The 27953-nt window shown below is 42.7% G+C and overlaps 3 protein-coding genes across 6 annotated transcripts in view; 2 read left to right on the top strand and 1 right to left on the bottom strand.

Annotated features, from left to right (window-relative positions):
• sh3bgr (SH3 domain binding glutamate-rich protein) overlaps positions 1-27953 on the top strand; it is a 192267-nt gene that overhangs the window by 145925 nt on the left and 18389 nt on the right. The gene's annotated exons all lie outside the window — the stretch shown is intronic.
• Positions 11773-21368, top strand: bace2 (beta-secretase 2). Its single transcript, XM_052078497.1, has 9 exons — positions 11773-12331; positions 16583-16671; positions 16931-17147; positions 17927-18058; positions 18321-18455; positions 18979-19080; positions 19346-19495; positions 19595-19763; positions 19844-21368. The coding sequence occupies exons 1-9, from the start codon at positions 12035-12037 to the stop codon at positions 20083-20085; spliced, it is 1533 nt and encodes a 510-aa protein (XP_051934457.1). The 5' UTR covers positions 11773-12034; the 3' UTR covers positions 20086-21368.
• On the bottom strand, positions 20778-27918 carry LOC127608954 (transmembrane protease serine 2-like). Its single transcript, XM_052078519.1, has 13 exons — positions 27669-27918; positions 26636-26753; positions 25343-25435; positions 25153-25269; positions 24737-24866; positions 24540-24650; positions 24423-24466; positions 24078-24240; positions 23838-24010; positions 23387-23488; positions 22949-23085; positions 21890-22042; positions 20778-21768 (listed from the first exon to the last, which is right to left on the bottom strand). Exons 1-13 carry the CDS (start codon positions 27681-27683, stop codon positions 21751-21753), a joined length of 1374 nt encoding a protein of 457 aa, XP_051934479.1. The 5' UTR covers positions 27684-27918; the 3' UTR covers positions 20778-21750.

The following is a 27953-nucleotide window of genomic DNA, read 5'->3' as shown; positions in this document are numbered from 1 at the left end:
ATAACAAATGACATCATGAATTTGTTTTGTGAAAGTAGAATTAATTCCCAAAAAAGAAAGCGTGCATACAGTAGTCATGGTTGCACAAAATGCAAGGTTAAACCAGAGAACCCCCCCCACCCGTCAGGCACACGCATGCATGCACACATGCATGCTCCACACTGCCTCCCTCAAACCCAGTAATCCAGCCAGCACCGGCAACGGCACCATCCCTCCATTTTAATGTCTGCCTTGATGTCAAGGGTGTCGCTGTAGTAGCCGCGGAAGCCCGCGGGGGCCTGTCCACAGAGCTGGCTTACGCTCGATGTGATATTACCAGCAGGGTAGTAGTCTGCATCTCATTCTCTTTTCCACATGACGGAATATAAGGAGAGTCATGTTTATTTACTCCAGGATATCCAGTCTCTGAACTCACTTTAAGGCTAAGGCAAGAATCCCCTACCAACCCCCGTCCCTGAAAAAAAAACAAAGGATGTATGATAAATAAATTCACAGCATTGTCTGCCCTCATTTTGATCCCATCCCGTTATGTCCCGATGTACACAAAGAAACATATGCATTTGTTTATGGACCTAATATTTCTGTTTGCTGATCAGACTTCTGATATATTGGGGAGGTTTGTCCACTGTCTAGCAGTGGTTTCCACAACATGTGCTTGCATAGCTTGAAAATACAAATTATTCTCAAACCAACATATAAAGCCAAACAGCTTGAATTCCCAGTGGCAGTGCAAACGAAGAAAGCCAAGGCAAACCAGGGCAGTAGGTCAGGGATCCTGCCTATAATTGGCAATGGATTAGAGGCACAGTCCTCGTGTTTTAGCTCTGCATTTTGGGCATTTAAAGCTACTTTGCTAGCAGCACGAACTGATGAAATAAAGAACCGACAGAAACAAAATATTACACACAACAAGCCAGTGGGTGAAGGGTGTGTTTAATTTAATGCAAAAAAAGTCAATCCATTTTCTAATCCCAAGGGTCGCGAGGCATGCTGGAGCCTATCCCAGCAGTAGGCGGGGGGCACCCTGAACCAGTTGCCAGCCAATCGCAGGGCACACAGAGATGAACAACACATTTGTGCTCAGAATCACACCTAAAGACAGTTTAGAGTGTTCCATTAACCTGGCATTCCTGATTTTTGGAATGTGGGAGGATACCGGAGTACCCGGAGAAAACCCACACAGGCCCGGGGAGAACACGCAAACTCCACACACAGTGGGCGGAGCTGGGATCGAACCCATAACCTCTGCACTGTGAGGTCGACGCGCTAACCACTGGGCCACCGCGCGTGAGAGTTTAAGAGTTTATTATTTCAGTATTTATAGTACAATGGTTTGACTTTCACTATATAACATTTAAGAATGTTCAAAAGATAAATAAGCATTGTCTGCACAGATATTTCGAGTCATTACATTTCAGTGTTTAATTAATTGTTAATCCAAACCAATTTGAGACCCACACCACTTCATGGATTTTTTGTGACCATTAAGGATGCTTTCTACACGTTTTTTGTGAGCCGTCATGCAGTCTTGCCGCACTTAAGTACAAGCTGCAAAAATGGATGGATTTTGAAGGGGGGTGCTCGTGTGTACAGTGTATACACACACTCACACCACTATACACACACACACACACACTCCATACGTTGGAAGTGGCCCGGTATAAGCACCCTTTTACAATGGGTGTTTTGACAACAAACTAACATGGGCTAATATCCGTACTGACCACTGACTTTACAGTGACCAAAATACAGCAAGTGCGCTTGACTGCTCGGCAGGTTAAGTAACATAAATATGACTGAAGAGAATGTGAGGTCTTGGTTGACATTGATTTGAGGTTTTTAGATCTCAGGAAGATAACAATGACTATCCAATTGCTCCACACACAAGCCCTACTGTCCCTACGGAAAACAGGTGCCGAGTTCATCACTTCAACGAGGAGGACAGCTGAACAATTACAACAGACGCTTTGTGATGTGAAAGACAATACGTTAAATTTTCACACTGAAGACAAGAGCCGTGACCTTGACAACAGCAGGCAGTGGTATTTGGTGGTAGCTCCTATTCGATCATTTTCAGGCATGTGGGGGAGCTGCTGAATGCGGAATGCAGTCGCTTTGAAACATATTCAAAGACCAATGATGTTTTTATAGGACAAATAGAAGTTCCTCAAATATCCTGAGCAGACCTACAATATGGTGGCATCGACAATAACAATAAGAGCCAAAAATAAATGAATGTACATCATAAAATGAGAAGTTAACTTTTTTTTTTACATAGGTACAAGAAAAAAAAAAAAAAAGTTTTTCGTTTTTATTTTGAATACAATATTTTCAGCGTCACCTTGACTGTTTCGTATTTTTCATGACTACATGTTGTGATATATTATGCATTGCCATTCAAAGATTTACAGTTACTAAGGAAAAATATACTGTACATATTTATATTTTAGAAAAACATTTTTTAACCACATCAAGAAGGTTGAGTGTGTATTCCAGTTCATTTACAGGTAATGTAATACTCGTAGAAAAAAAAACAGTCCTTTTCTAAAATACAAAATAAATAAATGCTACATATCTTTTCATCCATTTGGTTACATTCCGTTACTATCTGACTTTGAAGTGTTTCATTGTACTTTAATCATTTAGTTCGCATTGTTGGTCGCATTATTACAATAGTAATTACTTGACATCAGATCCCAAATAATACAGAAAATAGATAACACAACTGCAATTTTTGACAATGACATGATACGAGCATGAATAAAAAATGACTCAATTTCTCTCCAGCCATATTGTAAACATGACCAGAATAGATTTTTGGGTGGGCTTGAGTTTACGGTGTGGGTGAGAGGAGGAGGCGGGGAAGTTCATTTTAACCCCCCAGCATGATGCCCAAACCATGATAAGTGAATGTGACAATGAGACCCTTGGGCTACTGAATGCACAGTCTTGGTTTGGCTGTGTGGCCGTGTGTGTGTAAGAGTGTGTGTGCGCACACACACATGCACATGCATGCATGCGTTTGCAGAAGTAGAGCACATATGAAACAATTTATGAGCACAACACACAACCACATACACAAGGCCACAATTCCCTGTTGTGTAAAAGCTCACACTGGCATCTGAGCTCTGGTGTTTTTCATTTCACTACCAAACATGTCATGGATGCTGAAACAGGCTGGTTGACTGGATGGATGGAGGAACAAAATCACTGCAATCATTTTACAGGGTCTTTAAACTCTAGTCTTTGGACTCTAGGTTGACTGACAAGAGTCCTGACTGATTAGCCCTTGGAGAATTCATTAGTCTAGGGGTCGTATTTTCAAGCAAGTCTAGCACAAAGTACAGTGTAGCTATGCGCAAGAGTGCAATTTTCTTTCTTTTGGCGTTTTTGTAGATGGGTAGTAGGAAATGGGCGTTTGCGCCATTGTGGGAGTGAACACCGCCGCCTTGATTCCCAGCCAATCGAAGAGGCTTTCCTTATTTCCTTTAAATGAATCGCAGATGAGGGGTGCACTCTACACAGCGTAGGAATAACAAACTCGCTAGAGTCTGTGCAGAAGATCAAAATACGTGCAAAGTACATTTATACGATTTCCACTTGCCGGATGATGTGAAGCGTCCTTCTGCGAAGTGGGCAATTGGCGACTACCTTCAACCCCTGATCATGTATCTGTGTGTTTTTCAAGCCCTATTTTTTAATTATACCTGCGAGACACAGTATATTTGCTATACTGTATATGGATGTCCATTGCCATCAAGAATAGACTGCATATAAAGTATGTAAAATGTTAGGCCCAGATTGGTTTTTAAAAAAATGTACATCGTGCTTCAAATTAGTGTCGGAATGCTTTTTCTTTTGAGGTGTGAACAAAAATCTCTGCAATGTCACACAGGAAGACCGTATAACAAACCACCCCCGCAACCCTCCACCCTCTGTGGACCATCAGCTTGTGTAGTCCCTCCAACACACCCCAACTCTAGTGTATGTACATCCCAGCAAGGTAATCCCTCCGGATGAAGCCTCTTGTTTTGACAACTTCTGCGAAGCCTAGTGTCTCTTACAACAAAACACAGGCTGGCCTATCATCAGCCAAACGTGAGGCGGCAGCTCACTCCTTGATCACCCAAAAGAGGATCAGGTTGCCCGTATACGATGTGACCCATTATCTCAGAATAGAAACCATCTCAGCTCTGGTGTAATGATACCCTTTGTTTGTTAGGACAATGACATTAATAAGAGACGAGGCACGCTCATGGTTTCTGACAGAAATGTGTCTTAGGTTACATGTTGCCTGCACAGAAGTGAGGTATCCACTTAACTGAGGTTGCTGCTTATCCTCGACTGGTTTCAGTGGTTGGCAAGACACCAGAGATCAATCAACTTTAAGACAGTTGTGCTCTTTAAACAACTTCATCAGAAGGGTGGAATGTGCCAACTGCGACAACAGCAAATTTATAGAACCTAAAGATCAGGTTCATGTGGAGGTCAGAGGAAAGACTTTTATGAACAATTTCATGATGCGTCCATCTTGAACAACAAAATTGCAGAGGGTACATTCGTCCAGCGCCCCGTCCAGGGGAAAATTGATGGAAATATTGGAAAAAGCTCCACGCAAGTTGAATGATAATCAGCAATGTGAACGACTTCACAGCTAGCTAGTCAAGACAAGCTAGTCAAGTCAAGCTAGTGGGCAGATTTTGGGGGAAAACTTCTTGTTTAAGTAACCAAAAATGAAATACCTTTGGTTGCAAGAGTGACAGAAGACTGTTACAAATTGCAGAAGGATTAACATAAGGACGCAAGACAATATTAAACTGAACAGGGTGTCTTATTTGTTATGACAAAATGTAATATAATACAGATTGGTAAACCATACAAGCGTATCTTCTATGGAGCGCATGAGTAGCATTTCAAAGACTGGGCAAATTCAGTAACGAGTAACCTTTTACCACCTCGCTCTATGTGGCACACTCAATCCCAGTCAGGCTGGCAGTCTGACTGGGATTCGCCCCGAGGCCCTGGGGAGACTATCTGTAGCCAACCTTGACATGCTCAACTCGTATGCCGAAGGGGACAGCAATAGGGGAGAGAAGAGCAATAGCATGCAGAGGAGAAAAAAAACATAATGCAAGGCTGTTGGAGGAGATTGGAGGCTATAGAGCTGATGGATAACAGAAAGGGGGTGACAGGTTAGGTGGGAAGAGAGGTGGAATGCTTTTGGTGATTTATACTGTGGGTGCATACGCGTAGCACCAGGTCTCCAAACTCTCTACGGTCTGCTTAGCCAAAAAAAAACCCAAAACAAAACCCAATACCCCCTGCGAACTGCATCATTTAAAATACAAGACATTCAAAACATCATTTTCATCAACGTTATTTCTGAACTGTCCTTTCTGCCATATGTTCGCTTTTTCCCCCCCAGCCTTCTGAGAAGGACACCATCTGAAGAATTGAATCAGAGTTGTTGTTAAGATGTCTGACCCCTCAGCTTCACAACTCAATCTGACTCTGGGTTGCAGCGTTGCCTAGTAACAACTGCACTACACTGACCTTATCTATGTGGTCATAAAAATGTATGAAGAACCCTCTCCCAATTGCATTGTCTTGAACTGCTCCCTTCAAGCTTCCGTTCAGCTTTTCCGCCGACAGCACTACCTCCCTCAAAGCCCTTATGTCCCCACCATAGAGCATCTAGCCAAGGGATAAGCCCCCCTTCTACCACTGTTATAGCAGCTGTATGCCAGGTCTTATCTGCCTTGCAGGGCCGTACTCTTTTTTTTTTTTTTTTTTCATTTTGAAGGAAGGGCAAAGACTCCCACACTTGAGCCTTTTGCGAAAGACACAATGTGCAATGCGGTGAACAATTCATATGCACCCAGACCACAACAGAAAGAGCAACAGTGGGTGGCCGTGGGAGGCAGAAGGATGGAGATTGCCTCCTGTGAAACTCAGAGCTAAGTGTAAAGAAAGAAGACTATGTAGAATGATTTAGCACTGCAAGGTGAACGGAAGAACCGGCCTTCAAGAAAAGGATAGCTTAAGATTGGAACAGGCGAGTGGACAGTTTCGTAATATACAAGAGTATTTCCCAAATGAACTTTGCAAACGTACGAGTAAGAGATGAACCGGAGTTCTAGCGACATGTGTCCTTATGGAGCCAGGTTCGATCTTAACGAGGAAAAATAAAAATCAATCAAATCATGAACCAGCCATTGATCCATTTTCTAATCCAATTATCTTCACAATCGTCCCGGTTGTGCTGGAACCTATCCCAGCAGTCTTTGGGCAGTTAGCGGCTAAAGCCTGAACCCGTGCGTTCAACGTTAGGCAAGGCCCCTCTCTGTTCATTTTTAAAAACTCCTCTTAAAACACACTTTTATTCTTTGGCTTCCAGGACTTTCTACATAACAGACATTGCACCTAAAGCAGAGAACTCTAATGAGAACAGTCACAGCTTCACAGTCCACTACCACAGCAACATCTGCTCCGAGGCACCCGACGCATCAGGTGGGTCTGAACAAACACAGATGCCATCTGTGCGTGTGTGTGTGTGTGTGCGTGGATGTGTGTGTTGCAGCGTTACAGTAACAAGGCAGGCTTGGTGAGGGCATGAGTAGTGCCTTGAGGCAACAAGCAGCAGGGTGGCAGCGATCCTGAATCCCATGGCGGCCTGTTATGGTGCTAGCCTCAATGACTCATCTTCATGTCACTAATGCTTATCCTATGAATGAACAAGCGGATACAGATACACAGCACAAATGCAACACCACGATCATGCGTGGATGTTTGTGTGGCTCGCCTGCAAAACTCACAGATGCCGTTGCGCTTACTCGGACAGAATCACAACACAGAGTTCATCCATTCATTCATTCATTCATCTTCCTAACCGCTTGATCCTCACTAGGGTCGCGGGGGGTGCTGGAGCCGATCCCAGCTGTCTCCGGGCAGTAGGCGGGGGACACCCTGAATCGGTTGCCAGCCAATCGCAGGGCACACAGAGACGAACAACCATTCGCACTCACACCTAGGGACAATTTAGAGTAGTCAATCAGCCTGCCATGCATATTTTTGGAATGTGGGAGGAAACCGGAGCACCCAGAGAAAACCCACGCAGGCCCGGAGAGAACATGCAAACTCCACACAGGGAGGCCGGAGCTGGAATCGAACCCGGTACCTCTGCACTGTGAAGCCGACGTGCTAAACACTGGACTACCGGGCCGCCCCAACACAGAGTTGTCATTCTTTAATGAGTAAATGATCTGGTAAATGAGGAATACTACGGGCGAATCGGATCCAGTTCGGAATAATAGAGTGTGTTAGCAGTAAATGAGCAGGCGTAGGTGTTGTTTGGCCTGTCCTACTTATATTCTTTCCGGGTTCACCTCATTTGAACTACTTTCCGGCAGCAGTTGAGTACAAGTACCTTGTTAGTCAGCTTGGGCTGTGGGAGAGACAGCTCGTTATGAAGAACACACTGCACGTCAATAGAAAGTGAGAGACTTTGAATAAACCGAAACCCTCAAATTGATTTTTTTTTTAACATATGGCATGGAGACCACATACTAATGAGTATATAGATGCATTCATCCATCCATTTTCTGATTCGCTTATCCTCACAAGGGTCGCGGGGAAATGCCGGAGCCTATCCCAGCCATCTTCGGGCAGTAGGCGGGGGACACCCTGAACTGGTTGCCAGCCAGTCGCAGGGCACACTTAGATAAACGACCATTCGCGCTCATGCTCACACCTCGGGACAATTTAGAGTGTTTAATCAGCCTGCCATGCATGTTTTTGGAATGTGGGAGGAAACCGGAGTACTGTACTCAGAGAAAATCCACACAGGTACATGCAAACTCCGCACAGGAAGGCCGGTGCCAGAATCGAACCCTGTACCTCTGCGCTGTGAGGCAGACATGCTAACCAGTCACTCACCAGGATGCAAAGCGTGTTCATTCAAACCAAACAAACTGGATAGAAAAATGTAATTTAAGCCAGAAGCATAAGGCATATCATTATAATTAAATTTTCAACCAGCCCAGTAATTCACGTTAGAATGACTGCTTGTAGTTATCACAGTAAAATGCACATCCGGCAAATCTGAGATCAGCGTTAACAGCAGCGAATGGATTTCTGCGGACAACGCAGGACACGTCTCTTTGTGACGCTAAAATAAGGCAACGCTGACAATAAACCTGTCAAAAAGGATTGTTTAATATGATAGGTAATAGACATATTTTATAGATCACTTTCATAATTCTGCTGCTGTAAATTGGGAAGTTCTCCATTGTGAGACAAATAAAAGGTTTTCGTATTCTTATTCTTATCAGTTTGAACAGTTTCATGTTCTGCGTGTATTTTCCTGAGAAAGAGCTACCAAAAAAAAATTCTAAACATTTCTAAAGGAGCTGAAAACAAACCACCGTTCTGTTTGCACGTTAAAGCTATGAGATTTTCAAAAGCAACTATTCCTGCATTTTATTTGAGACAGGCATTAGAAGAAAGTCCAGATTTGCTTCATTTGCTGCTAAGGCTAATTGGGCCTCACTCTGATAGCATCTTAATGATTCAGGCATTTATTTGGAAAATTAATTTAACAACCCCCTCGTTCAGGCAACATGTGCCGTGCCAGCTTGCTTTTACAGAATTGATCATGCATGGATTAAAGAGAGAAACTATTGACTTTAACAACGGAGAGCATCATTTGTACGAAAATCTGTAGCGCTCGTCCTCACTTGTGTCGCAGATGAGCTGAAGCCTTTACCAGTTGACTTGTGCGAGAAGCATAGCACACTGGACTGGTCGCCAGCCAATTTGCAGGCAATGTGGCTCACAAATGACTCATATTATTGTGGGACATTTAGTTGAGGAAATAAATATTCCATAACATTTCATTTAAACATTACTCAAGTGAAAAAAAGATTAAGTACTAGTTGTGTTGTTTAGGGCCAAGCACATGAGAAAATGCAGCTAGCTCTCCTCCTCTCTCATCAATGTTAATGATCAGAGCTCAGGATTAAGCACCAATGTCCAAGTCAAGAAGATTTGCACTGCCACATGGAGGGCCCACTGCTTTTCCTAACCTGCCTAATTTGTTCATCCACAGATGCCACTGCAACACTTGAGGCTTAAAAATGGAGTAGAGTGCCTTGTTGTGGTCACCCATTGAATTGCAAGCAAATTTATCAAAGCAAATCCTCGTCACTCTAACAGGGCCAATTGCATTCACTTATTCTGACTTTGCCATAATACTTGATTACATTTTGAACAATTTTGTATCGAATAGAATATTGCCATAATATTCCAGTATATAGCATTGTAAAGATGATATAATGAAGACAAAGACGGTATAGCTCTCAGTTATTACTGTGTAATTTTGTATATAAAGACTTTTTTTTCCCCAGGTTCTCTGTTCTGTCTGCCTCTGGGTGGAAATTTTGTTCCTCATGTGACAGACACAACATTTTAACCCACGACCTCTGGGGCATACATGCGAACCATTTTACTGGGCTGCCCCTACATTAAAGAATGAGTGCAAATTGAACTATACTGGAGAGCACGTAGGGCAAAGCCTTTTGGAGCCGAAAAGGCGCACAACCATGATGAAACGTCAGATCATGTGTTCCGTGCTTAGTAAAAGAAGGAAGCAATGCATTTCCTTTCATTTTGATGTTTTCACTGAAACCATGAAAACATGACAAAATCACCGGAATTTAGCAGGAAGTATGCTTAAATTCTTTCATTCACAAAACCCGATAAAGGAAAAACATCACGGCATTTCCTTGTATTATTGAGATTACAATCATGGTGTTTGAGCCCAGAAAGCGAGCAAGACGACGGTGAACATGTGACAAGTCAAACGACGGACTTCTGAGGAATTCATTGAGACACAGTGGATGTGGATGAACAGTGGATGAACAGACAGAATAGAAAAAGAATCTGATTCATGTATGTAAAACACACAAGGAATTTGTCTCCGGGAGTATGAGCTACCCGTGTATTGCAACTTCTAGAAACAAAGAAATCACATAAGTATGGAAAGACTTTCCATCATGTAAGGCCTGTGACATCCATCATGCTTAACGACTGCAAGCCTCATTAACTAAGCATTTTTTCCGCATGAAAAAATTAAAACTGAACGATAAGGATTTGCATCACCACCATGTCTAAAGATCCGAGTAAAGATGAATGACAGAAAATGTTGAAAAAAAGTTATACGCTTGGAAACCAACAAAAGTTAGTGTATGAAGACATACTGTTGACAAACTACAACAAGGCTTGAAAAAACGTTTTATATTTGCAGTGCAGTTTTCTCACCGAGCGGCATATGCTTCGCGAGTGTTTACACTGATAATACTCATTATCAGTGAAATAAATTGATTTTCAAAATGAAATTCAACAAAGAACGTTTTAACTGTTCTTCTTTTCCTTTCGGCGTTTCCCTTCAGGGCTCGCCACACAATCAGTCGCCTCCATCTAACCCTTTTTTGTGCATCCTCTTCTTTCACACCGGCTACCTTCATGTCCTCTTTCGCTACATCCATAAACCTCCTCTTTGATCTTCCTGTCAGCCTCCTGCATGGCAGTTCAATTCATGTTTTAGCCATTATTGATCAAATTACGGTTTGTGAAAATGTTTTTTTTTTTTAAATAGCTGGGGGGAAAAAATGAAGGCGTCACCATGAATGAAAATGTGAAACAAAATTGTGTCGCAATTTATTTTTTAAGCCTCTTTAAAAGTATCACTGGTTTAAAACTATACTTGTGCAAATTGTGTTGTCTGTAGGCGTGTTAATTCCAACCAGCCCGAGATGTGGCGTGAGTTCAATCACATGGTTTGGCTTAGTGTCTGACTCATGGCAAACAGGAAATCAGGTCGAGTTTGCAGAAAAAGTATTACGCCACTTTGACTCCAGAAAAAAAAAAGACATAAAATTTAAACTGGCTCAGCAACTACAACAACTTTAAAAAAATAAGTAAAACTCACCAAGATTTTTCATTGTGGTTGAGTAAATTATTTTTACTCAATTATAGCGAAAACAGAATATCGTGGCTTGTCTTATTGTACTTCCTTCTATTGTATACAGTCTGTAACTTATTTGGATACATGTTGCTTCCCTTTTATAATTAAATACATCAGGAGTCATCAATGTGACCTGATGATTAGCCTTTGGACATGTTCTAAAGATATCTTACAGTGATGAGATATTGTGATTGTCTCGGAATGTGGATAGAGGCGATCATTTGAGAACCTACGCACTAGCAGAGATTTATCAAAAATACAAAGCTGCATAATGTATTTGTTTTATAATTCGGCGGCCCAGTGATTAGCACTTCAACCTCACAGTGCAGAGGTCGTGGGTTTGATCCTGGCTCCGGCCTACCTGTGTGGGTTTGCATGTTCTCCCCGGGCCTGCATGGATTTTCTCCGGGTACTCCGGTTGAGATATGCTCCAGCACCCCCCGCGACCCTCGTGAGGATAAAAGTGGTTCGAAAAATGAATGAATGAATGAATGTTTCATAATTACTATAAAGAATCATTCATATGATCAGTGTTTTCACATTACTGAATATCCACCCATCATCTGTCATTCATCATTAACAATAACATATAATAATGCCATTATTAAAGTTCATTTCAGCGTGATTGTTTCCGAAACATGTGATGGCTCTTCGCATTCACCAGTAATCAAGAAGGAGCTCTCGGTTTGAAAGTTGGTTAACCGTGCAACACGTTATGGGGTTTTATTTTGAAAGGGTAAACCGGAAGTACTCAACTATTTTATCGACGCCTCTTTCTCGCAAAAGGGCGAAGCATCTATAAGTTTCCTTTTCCCTTACAGTTTTAAACGTCGACTCGGCTGCATTGTCATTATGACGACGTGAATTGTTTCTACTTGGCGTACAGAAGTCAGCAATAATAGCGTTTCAGTAATGGCTGGACTACAATCTTAGGAGCCAAACTTTGAAACTTTTGTACCTGGAATTTCTCCCACACAGATTTGGCCTCCACATTTGGAAAACAACAGTACTATGGCATACTGCGCCTACAATCCTATTTTGGCATTTGTTTGCTGCGTTTGCATCATCGGCGTGGCCAAGAGTTATGTGTCCATACCTCTGAAAATCTACCCGGGGAAGTACAACGTGTCCTCGGCGATGCGTTTGTCTGTCACTCGCCTCGTCGCGCTCGCTGCTGATGGGAAGGGTCTCTCTCTGGCTTCCGACCCCAGCGGTCAAGTCAACTTTATGGACATGGTGGGCAACCTGCAAGGGGACTCCGGCAGAGGCTACTACATGGAAATGATGATTGGCAGTCCCGGACAACAGGTGATGTCGTTTAAACTGTTCCTGTATTTGATCTCTAAAATAAATACTCAACACGTACGTTGATGGCATTATATAGCTTGTTTCTGTTACCAGGAAGCAGTTGGTAGGAGAGATACCGTATTGCTGTGTTTAAAAAAAGTACCCCTGCACCTGCACAAAACGCAAACGTTAATAATTTGTTTTAGTGTCCGTTGTACACAATCCCTAAAGCATAGGTGTCAAACTCAGGTCCTGGATGGCCGCTGTCCTGTTTTCCAAGTCTCTCTGTTTCAACACACCTGATTGAAATGATCAGATCGTCAGCAAGCCTGACATTGAACCTGTTCATTTGAATCAGGTGTGTTGCAACACGGAGACTTGGGAAAACATGTAGGACAGCGGCCCTCCAGGACCTGATAGACTCCAGGGGGATTAGTTGAAGGAGGACACTTACAGTTTAACTTTCTAAACTATTTTGTGACATCAGTCCAGGAACTTTTCTGAGATACCTCATAATTATTACACTCTTGACTAATGAATATATAATACAGTACAGGACTAATCAGTGTAGACTCTGCAATCAAAATTATATTCTGAAATCCCAAATCCCAAACTGTCGACATTACATTATACTGTACTGTCACATGATGGGGCACAACTAATGCCTCTCGAACTTGTTTCTTACCTTGGTGGAACCAGTTTTCTTTGTTCCATCACGTACTTCACATACCTGCTCTGAGAAAATGAGGAAGTTGCATTCGTAGTGTCTATGAAAATGAACATAAATGGAGAACTTCATGATGGAGACAGCCATGATGCTTTATATTTAAGTGGAAAAAATTGGTTTGATTTGGTGGGATTACAATTGTATTCAGTTATAGCACGGCTCAGTTCGAGAAGGTATTATACAGTGAGCTTCTTGTCATCATTATACAATATGAATGAACTTATCAGTAGGTTACTGTGTAAGTGGCATTTCTTTCAAAGATATTTCTCTCCAATGGACAATTCGATATGTACTTCAATATACAGTATTTTGAAGTGGAATGATTCGATATGGGTCGATTCGATTCACTGGCAAATGGGCTGATTCAAATACGGCAGGGTATTATTTATTACACCCCCGGTGTTTACATTTCATACTTGTGTTGTTATGGGTAATTTGAACTGAAAGCGGGTTAGATTAGACCAATTACAGCCTTATGAGAAATGAATAAAATCTTTTTCTGCATGAAAATTAATTAAACATCGCCAAGTGCATTGCAAAGCAACAGGTGGTGCGGCGCGGCTAACTATTATAGCACTGCTGGAGTTTGAGGACAATCATTTCCGGAAAAGGAGAAGTTACAACCATGGCAAATGAAGAAAAGGAGTCATACAGATGTGTGGACCCATAGTCAAGTGACACACTTGAGTATTAAATTGCCAAAACAAAAACTACAACCAAAAAAATGAAAATAAAAAAATCAGGAAACCCCGCCAGCAACAGGGATGAAATGGTATTTTTAGTCATCGCTTATGACACGTTGTACTGGCTAGCCAGCGGTGTTTGTCGCAGTTCTTTTGAAAAGTAACTTACTTTGCTCATGACTTGATATTAAAACCAACTTCCTTACTTGTTACTTCATTCGTCACCTGCAAACACTGACTCAATTTTTTTAATGGTATATGCCGTGATACTTCATTGGATGCTAACAGTATATTTAGCCTTCATCTTCAACATTGCGGGGGAGCTGATTATTGGTCAACGATTGCCAGTCTCAGAAGTAACGTGTTGCTCCGATACTCCACCTTGCAAATAACATAACTTGTGAATGCATTACCGGCATCACTGGTTACCAGGACAGTAATGTGTACATGCTATAACCTTAGCCACTTTCTCCTCTTAGCTTTTATGCCTGTGGCATACGTTTCCAGTATGTTACATGTCGTTCCGGTTTCACATTGAGCACTTGATGCTCGGCGCAATACAAATCTGCATGTGCGGGTACCATGTGATGCGCTGAGAGGACAGCTGTGTTGTTGAACTACAGAGCACTCATACACACTGCAGATATTGTTTTATAATACAACACAGGACCATATTGTGTTATTGTTCCTAGAACCAATAGGTTGGTACACTGTGGCGTTTGCCGAGTTCCTGCTGCAGCTCGGGCTTCGCAGCCCGGAGGAGTGTAGTAGACTCAACCCCGCTCACATGCGCTCACATGATGTTCGCCTGTGAGAACCACTGTTTCTTAGCAGGCAGCTGACCGGGATTACGAGGCTCCCAAGAGTACTGCGCTGTGATGTACTTTCACTGAGTAGCCACTCAGTCGTATTGGTTTAGCACTCTCGTTTTCATTTTGATTTCACACAAATGTGCTCGTGTGTGACCTACTGTACTTCAAGTGCAGAGCAAGATTATATTAATGTTTCAGGCTGACTAAGTGATCCCAGGCTAATGTGGACTATTAAAAATAGTTCACGCATTAGAGCAGGACAATTCAACTGGAGGTTCGGGGGCCAGATCAGGCCCGCCAAGCACGTTGGTCCGGCCCGTGGAAGATTGCCAAAAAGAACAAAACACAGACGTTCACCACATGTACACATCCTCTCCCGAGTAGGTTGGAGGCGCTGTGGCGTTGTGCAGTGCTATGCCTCTTTACCGAGAGTTTCAAATTGGAACCCCGTGGCCAACTGCGGCCCCACAGGATATTTTGCGGCCCACTTGACATTGAAATTTAACTCAATCAACGCCAGCCATTTGTAGCACAGCAAATTCCCGGAGTTTCCGACATTTTAGAGGAGTTTGAGCTATCTTTGAGGGCCCACAAAATATTGTATTTGATGGTTATATAGATAAGAAACCTAACAAAAGAAATATTATTTATAATAAATAAAATAATGTTTTTTTAGGTTTTTTTTTCTTGTGTACCATTTGTCATTCTTTAGTAATCTGCAATAAAGTATGTGTAAGCTTGGTGACAGATTCCCCTCGGTCTTCGCAATTGTCGTTGACATGATCATCTCATGTTTTATCTGTGTACAAAAATTACAATTTGCCACAAGAGGAAAAGTGCAAATTTTACGAAGGATCGCTCAGCAGTCATCACATCAGTGTTTGTGTGATTTCACAATATTGGGTTCAACTTGAAGCGTTATTAACATGAAATGATGATGTGATCACACTGCTGCAGTGTTGAAAACGAACCACTAATTGCCGCATCTGTTAGCATGTGGCAGAGACATGCGGCGAGGTGTCGGCTGGAGAGTTTTGCATCTGCTAATTGCTCAAAACAGGTGTCAGATGCACACTGTCGCCACAGACGCCACCAATTAGAGAGTGAGAGATCAACTGCGTGTGACCACAGGCTGCTTCAACATCACAGTGGGGGGGGTATTTGCCTGAGGCGCAGTAGCCAAACTGAGGGAGGAAAGTGTGACTGGAGAAAAATTGACACATTACGGTAATGCCCAATTTATTAACCTTTCTCCCTTCCCTCTTCACGTCAAGCTTTGCATGTTTTTCAATCTGGCTTGTTTGGCCAGTTAGAGTCCATGACAGCGATGCCATCCAAAAATCACAGTTGGTATTTTATGTGGCACAGTCACAGCATGTGGAGGAAGTGATAAGCAAGACATTGATGATAGGAGCCTACTTAAACAGGGCTCTGTTTCCAATGCCCTGGATATTGTGTGAAAACTGGAAGGAGTATAAATAAACTAGGTAAGATTTTTTTTTTAAAGGACCATAAATGCTTTTTTTGTTTTTTCGCCCTAGCATGAGATCACTGAGGTGTCTCTGCAGAGAGCGCTTTGTGTTTGAAGCCGCCCGCATGTGGCTATGAGGTATTCGGTTCATGATGTCAAGGTAAAGGGACACTTGCACAAGGGTGTTAATGTAGCCGCCATTTAGCGGTGAAGATTAAAGACGCCACCGGCAAATGATTTCCTGCTCATTAATTTGTTACCTGGAATATTATCTCGACTGCAGTTAGTGTTAGCCGATTACAACTTGGTGACACATACCGGGAGGGCTGGACAGGTCACGCTCTCATGCGGGAGAGCCTGCAGGCTGTTATGGTTGACTCAAAGATAACATTGTAGATTAATTCTGACGAGCAACGTGATCATTGTTCCACTTGGCAAAGCTTGATCGCACATTGTCAATAGTTGGCCTGACGCGAGAATCTTCAGAGAGAAATATTTGATCTGTGCAAATTGGGGTGGGGCAAGGTTGTAGCCGAAAGGCAATGTTTGTTAAAGCCGCTCCGACTTGGTTTCTTTCAGCTCAACATCCTGGTGGACACCGGCAGCAGTAACTTTGCAGTGGCTGCGGCTTCACACCCATTTATTACTCGCTACTTCAACACCGCTCTGTGAGTAGCTGAATCATGTTTGAAAACGTTGACTGAGGCATTAAGACGTTTGAATAAGAGTGAACGAATGAAGTCATTTTGACGCCCGATGACTTAATACGTCAGGAATCCCGTTCCTAATTTTGTTGTGGTGTCAACTGCACTTTGACCCACAAATGCACACATTAACAGTGTTTCTAGTCTCCCCTTGTAGTGACATTTACAGAAAAGGAACGAGTACCGCAACGTCTGTTTTAATTTGGCTCCTGTCTGTGTGTAGCTCCAGTTCCTTCAGTTCAGATGGCCGAAGCGTAGCAGTCAGGTACACTCAGGGAAACTGGATGGGTGAACTTGGCGTTGACCTTATCTCCCTCCCCAATGGCCCAAATGGTACCATCAGCGTCAACATTGCGGCCATCTTGTCATCTGAAGGCTTCTTCTTACGTGGGATTAACTGGCAGGGCATCCTTGGACTTGCCTATCCCATGTTGGCTCGGGTAAGTCAAATAATTTTTTGATTTTACTCTAAATTGTACTTTTTAATGTACATCCAGCACATCCGATCCTGATGACATTCAGGCCAGCGACACGTTATAGAAAGTTGGGAAAAGGATTGAGTCCCCTTTACCAATGCAATTTGAAATAGATGTGATCTGGTCATGTGTTTCTAATCATGATTGGCAAAGCCCAGCAGCGTAAATACTGTGAGGAGAACATGAAACACATAGGAAGAAGCGCGAGTATGCTTGGTGGCTGTGGGAAGGAGTCCGATTTCATTTTAAGTGACTGAATAAATCCGATGTTAGCGGGGCAAGAATTGCTAAAGCATGAATCGGTGCACAGAAACCTCTGTGGTGAAACGATAGACATGTAAGGACATGATCATTATTCTGAGTAATCATATAAAAAGACATCAAATAAATTAGACATGCAAAAATGTACAAATGAAATTGAAGAAATTTGAATGGATTACTTTTGCTGTCATCAATTTAGCGATGTAATGGAGGATTCTTAATTTCCTTCCCATATCACTTGCCTTGTATCCACCTCTAATGGGGAATGGATGTCAAATTCGGCTGTAAATTTCCCCAGTGTGGGACGAATAAAGGATATCTTATGTCTTAAATAACCATAGACCATCGTTTTGAATGTCATTTCAATGTGTGGGAAACTTCCCGATTCAGTCAAGGAAAATGGAATCGGATCACAAAAGCTAAACGTACCTTGACCAGCACTAATGAGTGAATGTGTTTGCTTTTTGTTTGGTCTCAATCAGCCAGATTCATCCGTGGAACCCTTCTTCAATTCTCTCGTGAGACAGCTTGGTCTTCCCGATGTCTTCTCCCTGCAGATGTGTGGGACTGGAATGTCGGCGAGCAGCGTCGTCGACCCTCCGGGTGGTAGCCTTGTGAGTAGTCAGCAGGCAGAGGAATTTGAGTTAGTCAAATTAATAAGGAAAAAAATTACAGGGATGGAATGTAAAGTCCAACGTATTTTTAGCAGTCTATTCTTCATAGTTGTGCACCTTCCGTAATTTTACCAGTGCGTTATCAATTGATATTTTCTGCATCCAATCATGAGCTAAGATGTTGAAATCATGCGAAGTAAATGGGTGTTGCCGTGACAATGATGCAATGTTTCATGTTTGGCTTTGTGCGTGTGTGTTTTAGATTATGGGTGGGGCTGAACCAACTCTGTATCGGGGGTCAATCTGGTACACCCCTATCGTTGAGGAATGGTACTACCAAGTAGAGGTGTTAAAGCTGGAGGTCGGTGAGCAGAACCTGGACCTCGACTGCAGCGAGGTGACTTTTGGATTTCGTCAAATCGTCGACATTGTGCATGCGCAATAACTTCAGGATGAATGCCTGCCTTTTATGCGAAATCAACCCAAAGCACATGTCCATATCAGCAAAGAAATTGGCTCACCAGAGAAAATGAAACATTTTGGAATGCCCCCAGACAGCGCTCAGCCCAAAGTCACTCGGGGATACGTGTGGGCTCGCTGAAGAGGGTTGCGCAAGAGTCGTCCTCGCAATTGAATGGATTTGAAATGCTTTCGCTAGGAACAGTGAGCAAGTGTTTTAGTCATTTGCCATTTGTGCACTGTTTATTTTTTAAACAGGAGAACAGTGTGGTGCTTTAACCAGAGGGTCTCTGCATTTTGTACATACTGGCGCCAGGCTTCTGGAAATCCTTGTTTCTCAGCTCAAGAAAGAACTTGAATCCCCCCCCCCCCCCCACACACACACAAAAAAAAACCTGACGGTCTTAGGAGTGTGTTGAACTGACAAGCCACACTTCTCTGTCTCGCCTTTTTCTTTTCAGTATAACATGGATAAAGCTATAGTCGACAGCGGGACGACACTGCTGCGACTTCCCGTCAACGTCTTCAATGCGGTGGTGGACGCCATCACACGCAGCTCTATGGTACGCCCGTCGCTCGCAACGGGCAATGATGAAACGCGCTGGCAGTGCAAAGAGATTTCGGGGAGGGTGTCACTGTTGCTGTTCAGAGATGCGGGTTCTTTGGCAGAACTGAAAATGTATTCTGCAGAATATGCTGGAGAGGGTGATACTACAATTATACCTTTGACTTATTTTCCAGTGCCGACAGACATTAGCTTCCGTACATGCATCAATACCAGTTGTTGTGGTGCCACCCGGACATCTTTTTTTTCTTTCATTCATTCAGATCCAGGAGTTTTCATCAGGATTCTGGGACGGGACCAAGTTGGCTTGCTGGATGAGGGGAGAAACCCCGTGGAGATTTTTCCCCAAACTGTCCATCTATCTAAGGGACACAAACACCAGCAAGTCCTTCCGCATCACCATCCTGCCTCAGGTACCGAAATGCAAAAACCCAGTAAATCATCATCGCTTTTTTTTTTTTTTTTGATTTTTTGTGTGTGTGTGTGTGTGTGTGTGTGTGTGTGTGGTAAAGTTATACATCCAGCCAATCACAGATTTGGATGGCACACTAGACTGCTACCGCTTCGGCGTGTCTTCATCCACCAACGGTCTTGTGATTGGAGCGACTGTTATGGAGGGTTTCTATGTGGTGTTTGATCGGGCCCAGCGTCGACTGGGCTTTGCACTCAGCAACTGTGCAGGTGAGCAAGTATAGATCGATAACACACGGAATGCTTAAAAATTAGGCATGGGTCCACTGATTTGTGATGTTTCTCCGCAGTAAACGGCGGGGTGGCTCTGTCCGAAATCGACGGTCCCTTCTCGTCAGCCGACGTGGCGTCGGACTGCTCCGGCCGAGCGCTGAAGGAGCCTCTTCTTTGGGTGATCTCCTACACCCTCATGGCCGTGTGCGCCATCATCCTCATCATCCTGCTGCTGCTGCTGGTCTTGCCTTGCCGACGGCGGGACTACTCTGGGGAGATTAACGACCAGTCCTCGCTGGTGCGGCACCGCATCAAGTGACTGAGAGGGACGGCGCAGGTGATGGGTGCGCACGAGCGGGGCGCGAGCGAGCAAAGTGCTATCCCGGAGGTGGAAAAAGGGGTGAGGCCGCACAAGAATGTTGACCAAGAAGCATCCACCTGCTCCGAGAAGGACAATCCTTCTGATAAACTCTCAAAAGACGCTGTCAGTGGTGCACAATGAACTTGGGGTTTTTATTGTCGTTCTCGATTGTTCACCAATTGATTAGAGAAATGCTATCGTGGTCAGAGTGCGTTTTGAGGTTCATCTTGAAATTTCACCCTAAAGCCCCACTATTCCTGACATTTTGAGTGTGATGTATCTTACAAATGTCATTTGGTAAACAAAAGCAAACATTGTTTGGTACATGTTTGTTTAAAAGTGCCTTTTCGCTCAGATCAGTGATGGGATGTTTTACCCTGCCGTCCTTTTAAATTCACTTCCAGATGATGGTGAAATTAGCGTCGGGGAAAAAGCTGCTCGGACACTTGATGACATTTCTGTAATATTGGAGGCAAAATGTCATGTTTACATTGCTTGTAGTGCCTTCAGAAAACTCTTACTCCGTGTTTGTGCGTTTTAATACAAGTTGACCATGCTTGCATTGCTTGTTTACACAGACCCCCCCAAAGTCCGCAATCAAAAGGGTTCACGTAGTGTTCTGGCAAACGTGTCGGGACTGTGCCAAAGTATTTTCCTTTTTTTTTTTAATGAGCTGATGCACCACTCCGGCTGTCCAGCCTGCACACTTGACATTTTGTTACAACAGTCGTTCAAGAAAGAGTTAGGCAAGAGCTCCTGCCTCGACATTCTGACCAGGAAGGCACAAAAAGTGTCACCTTCCTGCTCAGATGACCATTTATGGTTTTGCACTCGTGAAGCTCAAACTGACATCGAGTTCTATGATCAATGCAGTGCCGGTGAGTTAATGTCATTTTACTAACTGTGTTCAACTTTATATTGAAATTGATCTGAATGTGAGTTTAATTTTAGTTTCAAAGTTTGGCACATGCTGCACATTTGTAAACAGAGCAATATTGCTTTGTAATAAGTGACTCAAGCACGCGTACAATCAAGGCTGCAGGACCTGAATCAGGAGTTTCAGCTTCTTTTAAAACCTAAATGTGGAAATATTCCATCGAGTGGAAATGATGGCGATTGCAAGCAACTGATTCGTGAGGAAAGCCAAAGCCACTACTGATTCTTGAAGAAATATTTAAATTGTTCAGTGTGTTTGTTGTTACTAAAATTGCTGCAAATAAATAACTTCTGGTAACATTGAAGGTTTGATTATAACTTCACTGTTTGGGATAAATTAATCATCCTTAATCACGTGAAGACTGGCTGCCTGTGATTGATCAAATGTTGTGGCGTGAGCTCCAAGCAATGAGCATTTATATTTTTCTAATGTTCTAAATTTGGCAAACCATCTATTCATGTCTAAAGTTTTTAGAAAACGGCTTGATCAGATTTAGATTATGGCTGTGCCCGCAATACTGAATCGTCATCTTGGGAAAATAGAGCAAACCATCAACTTCATTAATAATTCCATATTATACGTATAAGTACAAAAAATGACGAATTATGGAAATAACAATGTATTTTAGAAATGTTGTTAAAAACATTTAAACCCACCGTGATCGTCTTTGCCCAGTGGCCATGTCGTCAGTCAACTTGATTTTTCTGAAAATACAAAGAGTTAATGTGATCATGAAAATTTGCCATCATCAAAACATAATAAGATGAAGTTGATTATCTGTTGGAATAATCAATCACGATGGCGCTTTTTTATCTACTTAGTTACCTTCATCTGATGGTATATCCAGTCCAAAAAATAGGTGACGTTGTTATAAACACCTGGTTTGTTCAGGTCGATACAACTTTCTGGCCAAATGTTTTCCCCAACGAGCCACCATAGGCCATGTCTCTGCCAAACCAGAGGTCCGCCGCTGTCGGTCTGAACCCCCCCAGCCCCCCCAAAAAAATGGTCAAAATCCACATGATCAGACGATTATAAATCATTAATGAGTTGTGTTCATTCATTGAGTTCTTCTGTATTTCTTGTAATGAGATGTTATTTTTCAGAATTTCTGATGCCTCCGTTAAGCCAGTTAGTCCAGAATGCTGCAGAGGGAGCACGTAACTCCTGCTCTGGCATGCCCTCACATTTTCGAGATCTTTTTAAGATTCTATTTGTTTTCAAATCTTGAGGTCTCCCCACCTTACCTCACTGAACTCCTTCGCCCCTACGCACTGTGACATTTTCAGTTACACACAACTTCTACTTCAAACTGAACTCATGCAGCTATTAGTAATCATGTATTCATTTTGTTACAAGCGTCACATTTCCACCATCCGTACCTGGATAGTGCCCGCCTACAGCACAGACAAAATGACATTGTCCTCACCTCTTCTGTCAGCCGTGTAAATGAATTTGGAACAGTATTCTGGGTTGTGGTTTAACCCAAGGAGTTTCATAAGCTTTGTTGCCTGGTGTTTACTGTTTTGCCACAAACATGACAAACCGCATCTTGGCTGCGCATGGAGCTGAAATAGCTCCACACATGACTCTGTTTACTTCGCCTTTGTGTCTACGTCTGAAACTGAGTGACTGATTTACTGTGCAGACAAGACGAGAGCACAATTGCTTGCTTACTTTCCACAGTATACTATATACATTACCAAATCAAATGCCTGAAGTATCTAAAGTATTCATATTTTGATTTAAATTTTAGATTGTAAAGATATGGTATCGGAGATAAATCAGTATTGATCTGCACATCACTACCATTGAGTTAAAAGGACCACCAGCATGTGACTATTGACTATTATCAATTGGAACCACATATGTCGCAGCCCTCACTTTGCATGTGTCCGATCCAGTCTGCGCCCCTTTGGAACACAGCATTTCCTTCGATATCAGTCCTTTGTAAGCCGTGGAGCTGTTGCATCCCGCAACATCCACGAGGGAAACCTGAGCCTCAACCAGGTATGGAGAGTCTGGGGCACAACAGATAAGCAAATGTGTCAACTTCACTGACCATTCTGAGCTTTGCAATTCAAGAGTGGGACTCAACAAGTTCTGTCTCATCGACGCATGGACACAACCCAACCCCACCCCCACACACAAAAAAATAAAATAAAAAACGAGAGATGCCAACCAGAATCCATAAGTAGATGTTAACGATTGCGTCATTTACTCTTTATTTTGAATGGGGACATATATTGAATCTTTGAAATCCTGACTAAAATACATAGGATTTTAACAAAAAAAACAAAACCTGCTTGTGCAATTCCTCACCTCCATTGACTGAAACAGCATATCCTGTTGTCCAGACATTTAGTGGGGCCGAGATGTTTAGCCCAACATTTGGGAGGCACACGGGACCAACGTTACTGGAGGCTATCAAGGCAAATCCACACACAAAACAAAAAAAAAACATTTAGCAAATTCAGCTATTTGAATGAAGTACAAGTTTTAATTCCGAGTAGTCTGTTATTTGTACAAATGCTTGTGTATGGATAGAATGAGGCACGCTGGTGTTTGTTGATTATTCAACTGAGAATTAATACTTCCAGTTTACTTCCACTTGATTATCATTTACCCTTTCTAATTCAGTGTGGTTGATCAAGGATACGTTCGTATCATTTATCCAGTGTAGATATTGACACCAGTGTTTGTTTTTTTGTACTGTGCTTTGCCATATGCAGATGGTATAGAAGAAACTGAGAGGCGCTTTGCTTTTTCATACCTGTGAAGTCCAGAGGTTTGCTGAGCCTCATCAGAGCAATGTCATTCCTGTAAGTTACTCTGTCGAAACGTTCATGAGCAACGACGTGGCTCACAGCGTGAGCGGGGTTGAAGTGAATGCCCAAAGGTTCCACCAGCCCCGCATACACTGACCAGTCTCCAGGATTGGATGTCCTGCAGAGGAAACACAAAATTGAAGGATACAATGGTCGGCGACGACTACAAGCCTGCGAGGACTCACATGAGGGCACAATGGGCTGCTGTGACAATCCAGTTGGGGGAAATGATAGCACCTCCACACCGGTGGGAGCCCGCAAGCTGGAGGCTCACCTGCCATGGCCACGCGCCGAGGGAGGCCCGGTGGCCCCGAGAAGCCCTACTGGAGTTTACTCCTCCTGTACAATCTGAAGAGAGGAATTAAGGAGCAGATGAGAAACAACTGTGCACTCGTTGAAATAACAGCGTACAACATTAAACTGTGCAGATTTGAAATATTTTCCATACATTAAATTTCTGTTCTGCTATGTATAGTTTGAGGCTCACAACATATGATCAACAACAACATTAGAAGGACGAGTAGCCTTACCTGTACATCGCAGTGTCACCACAGTGTTGTTTGGGCAGTAATTGCTGCAGAAGGTCAAGAAAAGAAAAGTTGAAATGCAGTGAGTTGTCATGTTTTTAAATGGAGCATTCGTACAACCTGAGAGCGAGCTGTTGCACGACAGGTACATGAGGGTTTAGGTTGGATTTCACCATCAGGAACGTGTCATCAGGGCTTGCCTCATGTAGGCCAGAGGTAGCACTTGTGCTCCTGTCAAAGGACATGAGAGGAAACACAACGTGATGGAAATGCATCCTTGGAGAGCGAAACAAACAACACACTCCACGTCTTCTTACCCGCTGTATCCGATGTCCCGGCAGCTTGCTTGGCCCAGCTGGGCTGTCCAGCCGTGAGAACAAACGGTCCTCCATTGTTTGGTCTGAGTTGAGAAGATCTGAAGCAGGAAACTGGTACCATGAAGCCTTACTGACCACAGAACGAGGGGAAAAAAGCGGTTTGGAATACGAAATATTGGAATGAAAATAGGATTTTAGAAATAGTCTCTCATTTTCTCAAGTTCTTTAGCGAATAACAAACATTTTGGACCCATTCATTAAAAAATATATACATAAAGCGAAAACCCTTGCAAGCATGAGGAGAACATGCAAAACGCCACAAAGGAAGGCAGGAGCTGAAATTTTGAACCCTGAACGTGCTCACCACTCATCCACCCTCGTTTAACCTTTGATTAATTTCAAACAAAGTTATTTACCACAATGAGCTTCATCCTGCCCCGCTGGACAGTCCACCACTCCATCACACCATTGGGACTCCCACACACAGCCTGTATTACCACCGCATGGTGTTCCATGCACGCAGGTGGAGGAATCTGCCAAAAAAGCACAGAGAAGGGACTTCATCGGATGAGTGTTTAGTCCACTGAGGAGATATACTGTGCTTACAGTAATAGGCCAAGAGGATGCCCGCCAGCAGCAAGAGGAGCAGCAAGCAGATCACAGCAACCGCACTACACTTAACACACCTCTGTTTGAGATCTGTCACAAAGCAAACAGAGAACGATTATTCTAAAGCCACAACTGATTTAGAATTTTCCATACAGAGTGACCAGACAAGAGAGGCCGTCGCATAAAGGATTAGGAGCACATATGAAAGGAGTTGGTGTGCAATATTTGTTCCCCCTTTAAAATGTGTGTGCGTGTGTGTAAGTAGAGGTATTGTATTTGAAATGCACGATATGCAGATAGACCTTCATTGAAATTCTTGATAAATTTTATTTTTTATTTTTTCTACTTTGAGTTTACATTTACATTTTCTAAATCTTACTTTTGATATCTTTAACGAGCCAGTATGTTATTTCTGGAAAGGATCAAAACTACCCGTTAACATCTGAAGTTTGCCTTTTCACCGAACAAGTTTGGGTTTAATTTCAAAAGCATGTATTTATTTGTGAACCATAAAGTGCAATGGGCGGCCCAGTAGTCCAGTGGTTAGCATGTCGGCTTCACAGTGCAGAGGTACCGGGTTCGAATCCAGCTCCGGCCTCCCTGTGTGGAGTTTGCATGTTCTCCCCGGGCCTGCGTGGGTTTTCTCCGGGTGCTCCGGTTTCCTCCCACATTCCAAAAACATGCGTGGCAGGCTGATTGAACACTCTAAATTGTCACTAGGTGTGAGTGTGAGTGCGAATGGTTGTTCGTCTCTGTGTGCCCTGCGATTGGGTGGCAACCGATTCAGGGTGTCCCCCGCCTACTGCCCGAAGACAGCTGGAATAGGCTCCAGCACCCCCGCGACCCTAGTGAGGATCAATCGGCTCGGAAGATGAATGAATGAATGAATGAATATAAATTGCAATATGAATGAATTTAAACATTGCAATAGCACATCATGCCAATTTGTGGATTCAATTGTCTGTCAAAAGAAGTGATTCTAAACGTGTACCACTTGGAAGTAGCTAATCATTTTTTATGTGGTACATGGTTTGAACATTTGGGAGAATCACTATCGAGCAGTGACTGCCAGCAACAAAAAATATTTGCTTCAAATAAAGTAACTTGTTCTATCCATACCACTGCAGTGCAGTGACCGGCAGAAAAATTCACCACTCCTTCTCAAAGATGGCAGAAGGTGAAATAAACTTGTTTACATTCACATAAGTCGGGGCTTCCTATGAGTAGGCAATTCATTAAGTAGAGATCATCATTATTTCAGTTTTGACATTTGTTGAGAATGCAAAGTACCTTTTCGTTGCGGAGACGTGACGGTGATTTCAGGCAGGGACCTTGGGGCCAAATGGTGAACATACTGAGGCTTGACTTCTGACCGGCAAGACTGACGCATCCTGTCAATGGCCACCCACTGAAGCAGTTTAGAGTCAAACTTTAGACATGTGGGTCCTTCATCAATTTGGTCAATATGAGCTTCATCGCTCTTTATCCAGGAGTATTTTTTTTTAGGATGGGCAATATATTAGGATGCTTGGTAGAGATAAGAGTGCACAGAGGTTTGTATGCCAATTCTGAAGCAGGTCGTGGAAAAGAATGACCAACTTATGATGATTCAGTATCAGAAAAGAACTATGAGGCGATAGATTTAACAGACCACAGGCTAGTACAGTGTTTCCTTTGAAGAGACACTCACATCATCCACTACAGAAATTAATTTTGGAGCGGTCGCGCAGGAATTGCCCCTCCACCTTCAAATATCTTTTACTCATCTCGAACGAAATAGGGTTAGCCCAGGGGTGGGCCACATATATTCTTTAATCAAGCCTCCCTTGGCAATTACATTATCCTGTAATATACTGTATGTAGCATTAATTTTGCTTTCTTTTTGCCCCCAGATTGGTTTAGTATGTAGTAATTTGTATTTATATTAATTTATCACGAAATAATGTCAATTGATTTTCTGTAAATATAAGATACAGCATTTCACATACATTTCATGTTAGAAATTTGTTCATTAGTCATAATCAAATTAATTGTAAAAAATACTTTATCATTTCATTAAACAAAACATATCCATGTTAGAAAAAAGTAACCTCATCTGTGACTGACACGGCCCAAATGATGGATTCAAAGACTAAAGGTTTTATTTGTACCACAGAATTGATGCACAATATGAAAGGAATGAAAAGGAATGAAACGGCAGACATATGACCAAAGAGGACAAAAAATATATCTTACACACATTTCTGAGTACTAGTGGCTTAAAAAGTATTTACCTGATATAAGTACATGTAAGTCACAACTTAAATAACATTGCAAGACTTACCGAATTGGTGCTCATTTCTATTTTCCTTAATTTGTCGGTCCTCAAGATTATTTTTCGATCAGGGTGTCATAAATGTCCAAAATTCCAATCTGTATACAACCAACCATAGCCATCCAATGCAAGGATGATATAAGGACTATTTTTGACAAGCGTCTGCTTCTTAACAAAAAAAAAACTCACACTTGCGCTGTGTCACCAGAGTGATCGAATGAATGATGGAGAGGCAATGTGGACACACCTCGTTTTCTTTCTGACATCCTCTGAAGTTTTCCACCTCAGCCCACA

The sequence above is a fragment of the Hippocampus zosterae genome, chromosome 10, assembly GCF_025434085.1.
Source record: "Hippocampus zosterae strain Florida chromosome 10, ASM2543408v3, whole genome shotgun sequence".
NCBI lineage: Eukaryota > Metazoa > Chordata > Actinopteri > Syngnathiformes > Syngnathidae > Hippocampus > Hippocampus zosterae.
This window is presented reverse-complemented; position numbering and strand designations above follow the sequence as displayed.

Coding starts and splice junctions, on each gene's coding strand:
- bace2 (XM_052078497.1), top strand. CDS start 12,035: ATGGCATACTGCGCCTACAATCCTATTTTGGCATTTGTTTGCTGCGTT. Junction 18,456..18,978: donor TGGACCTCGACTGCAGCGAG/GTGACTTTTGGA, acceptor TTTTCTTTTCAG/TATAACATGGATAAAGCTAT. Junction 19,764..19,843: donor TGCACTCAGCAACTGTGCAG/GTGAGCAAGTAT, acceptor GTTTCTCCGCAG/TAAACGGCGGGGTGGCTCTG.
- LOC127608954 (XM_052078519.1), bottom strand. Junction 25,436..26,635: donor CACGTCTCCGCAACGAAAAG/GTACTTTGCATT, acceptor GCTTTGTGACAG/ATCTCAAACAGAGGTGTGTT. Junction 23,086..23,386: donor TGCTGTTTCAGTCAATGGAG/GTGAGGAATTGC, acceptor GTTGTGCCCCAG/ACTCTCCATACCTGGTTGAG.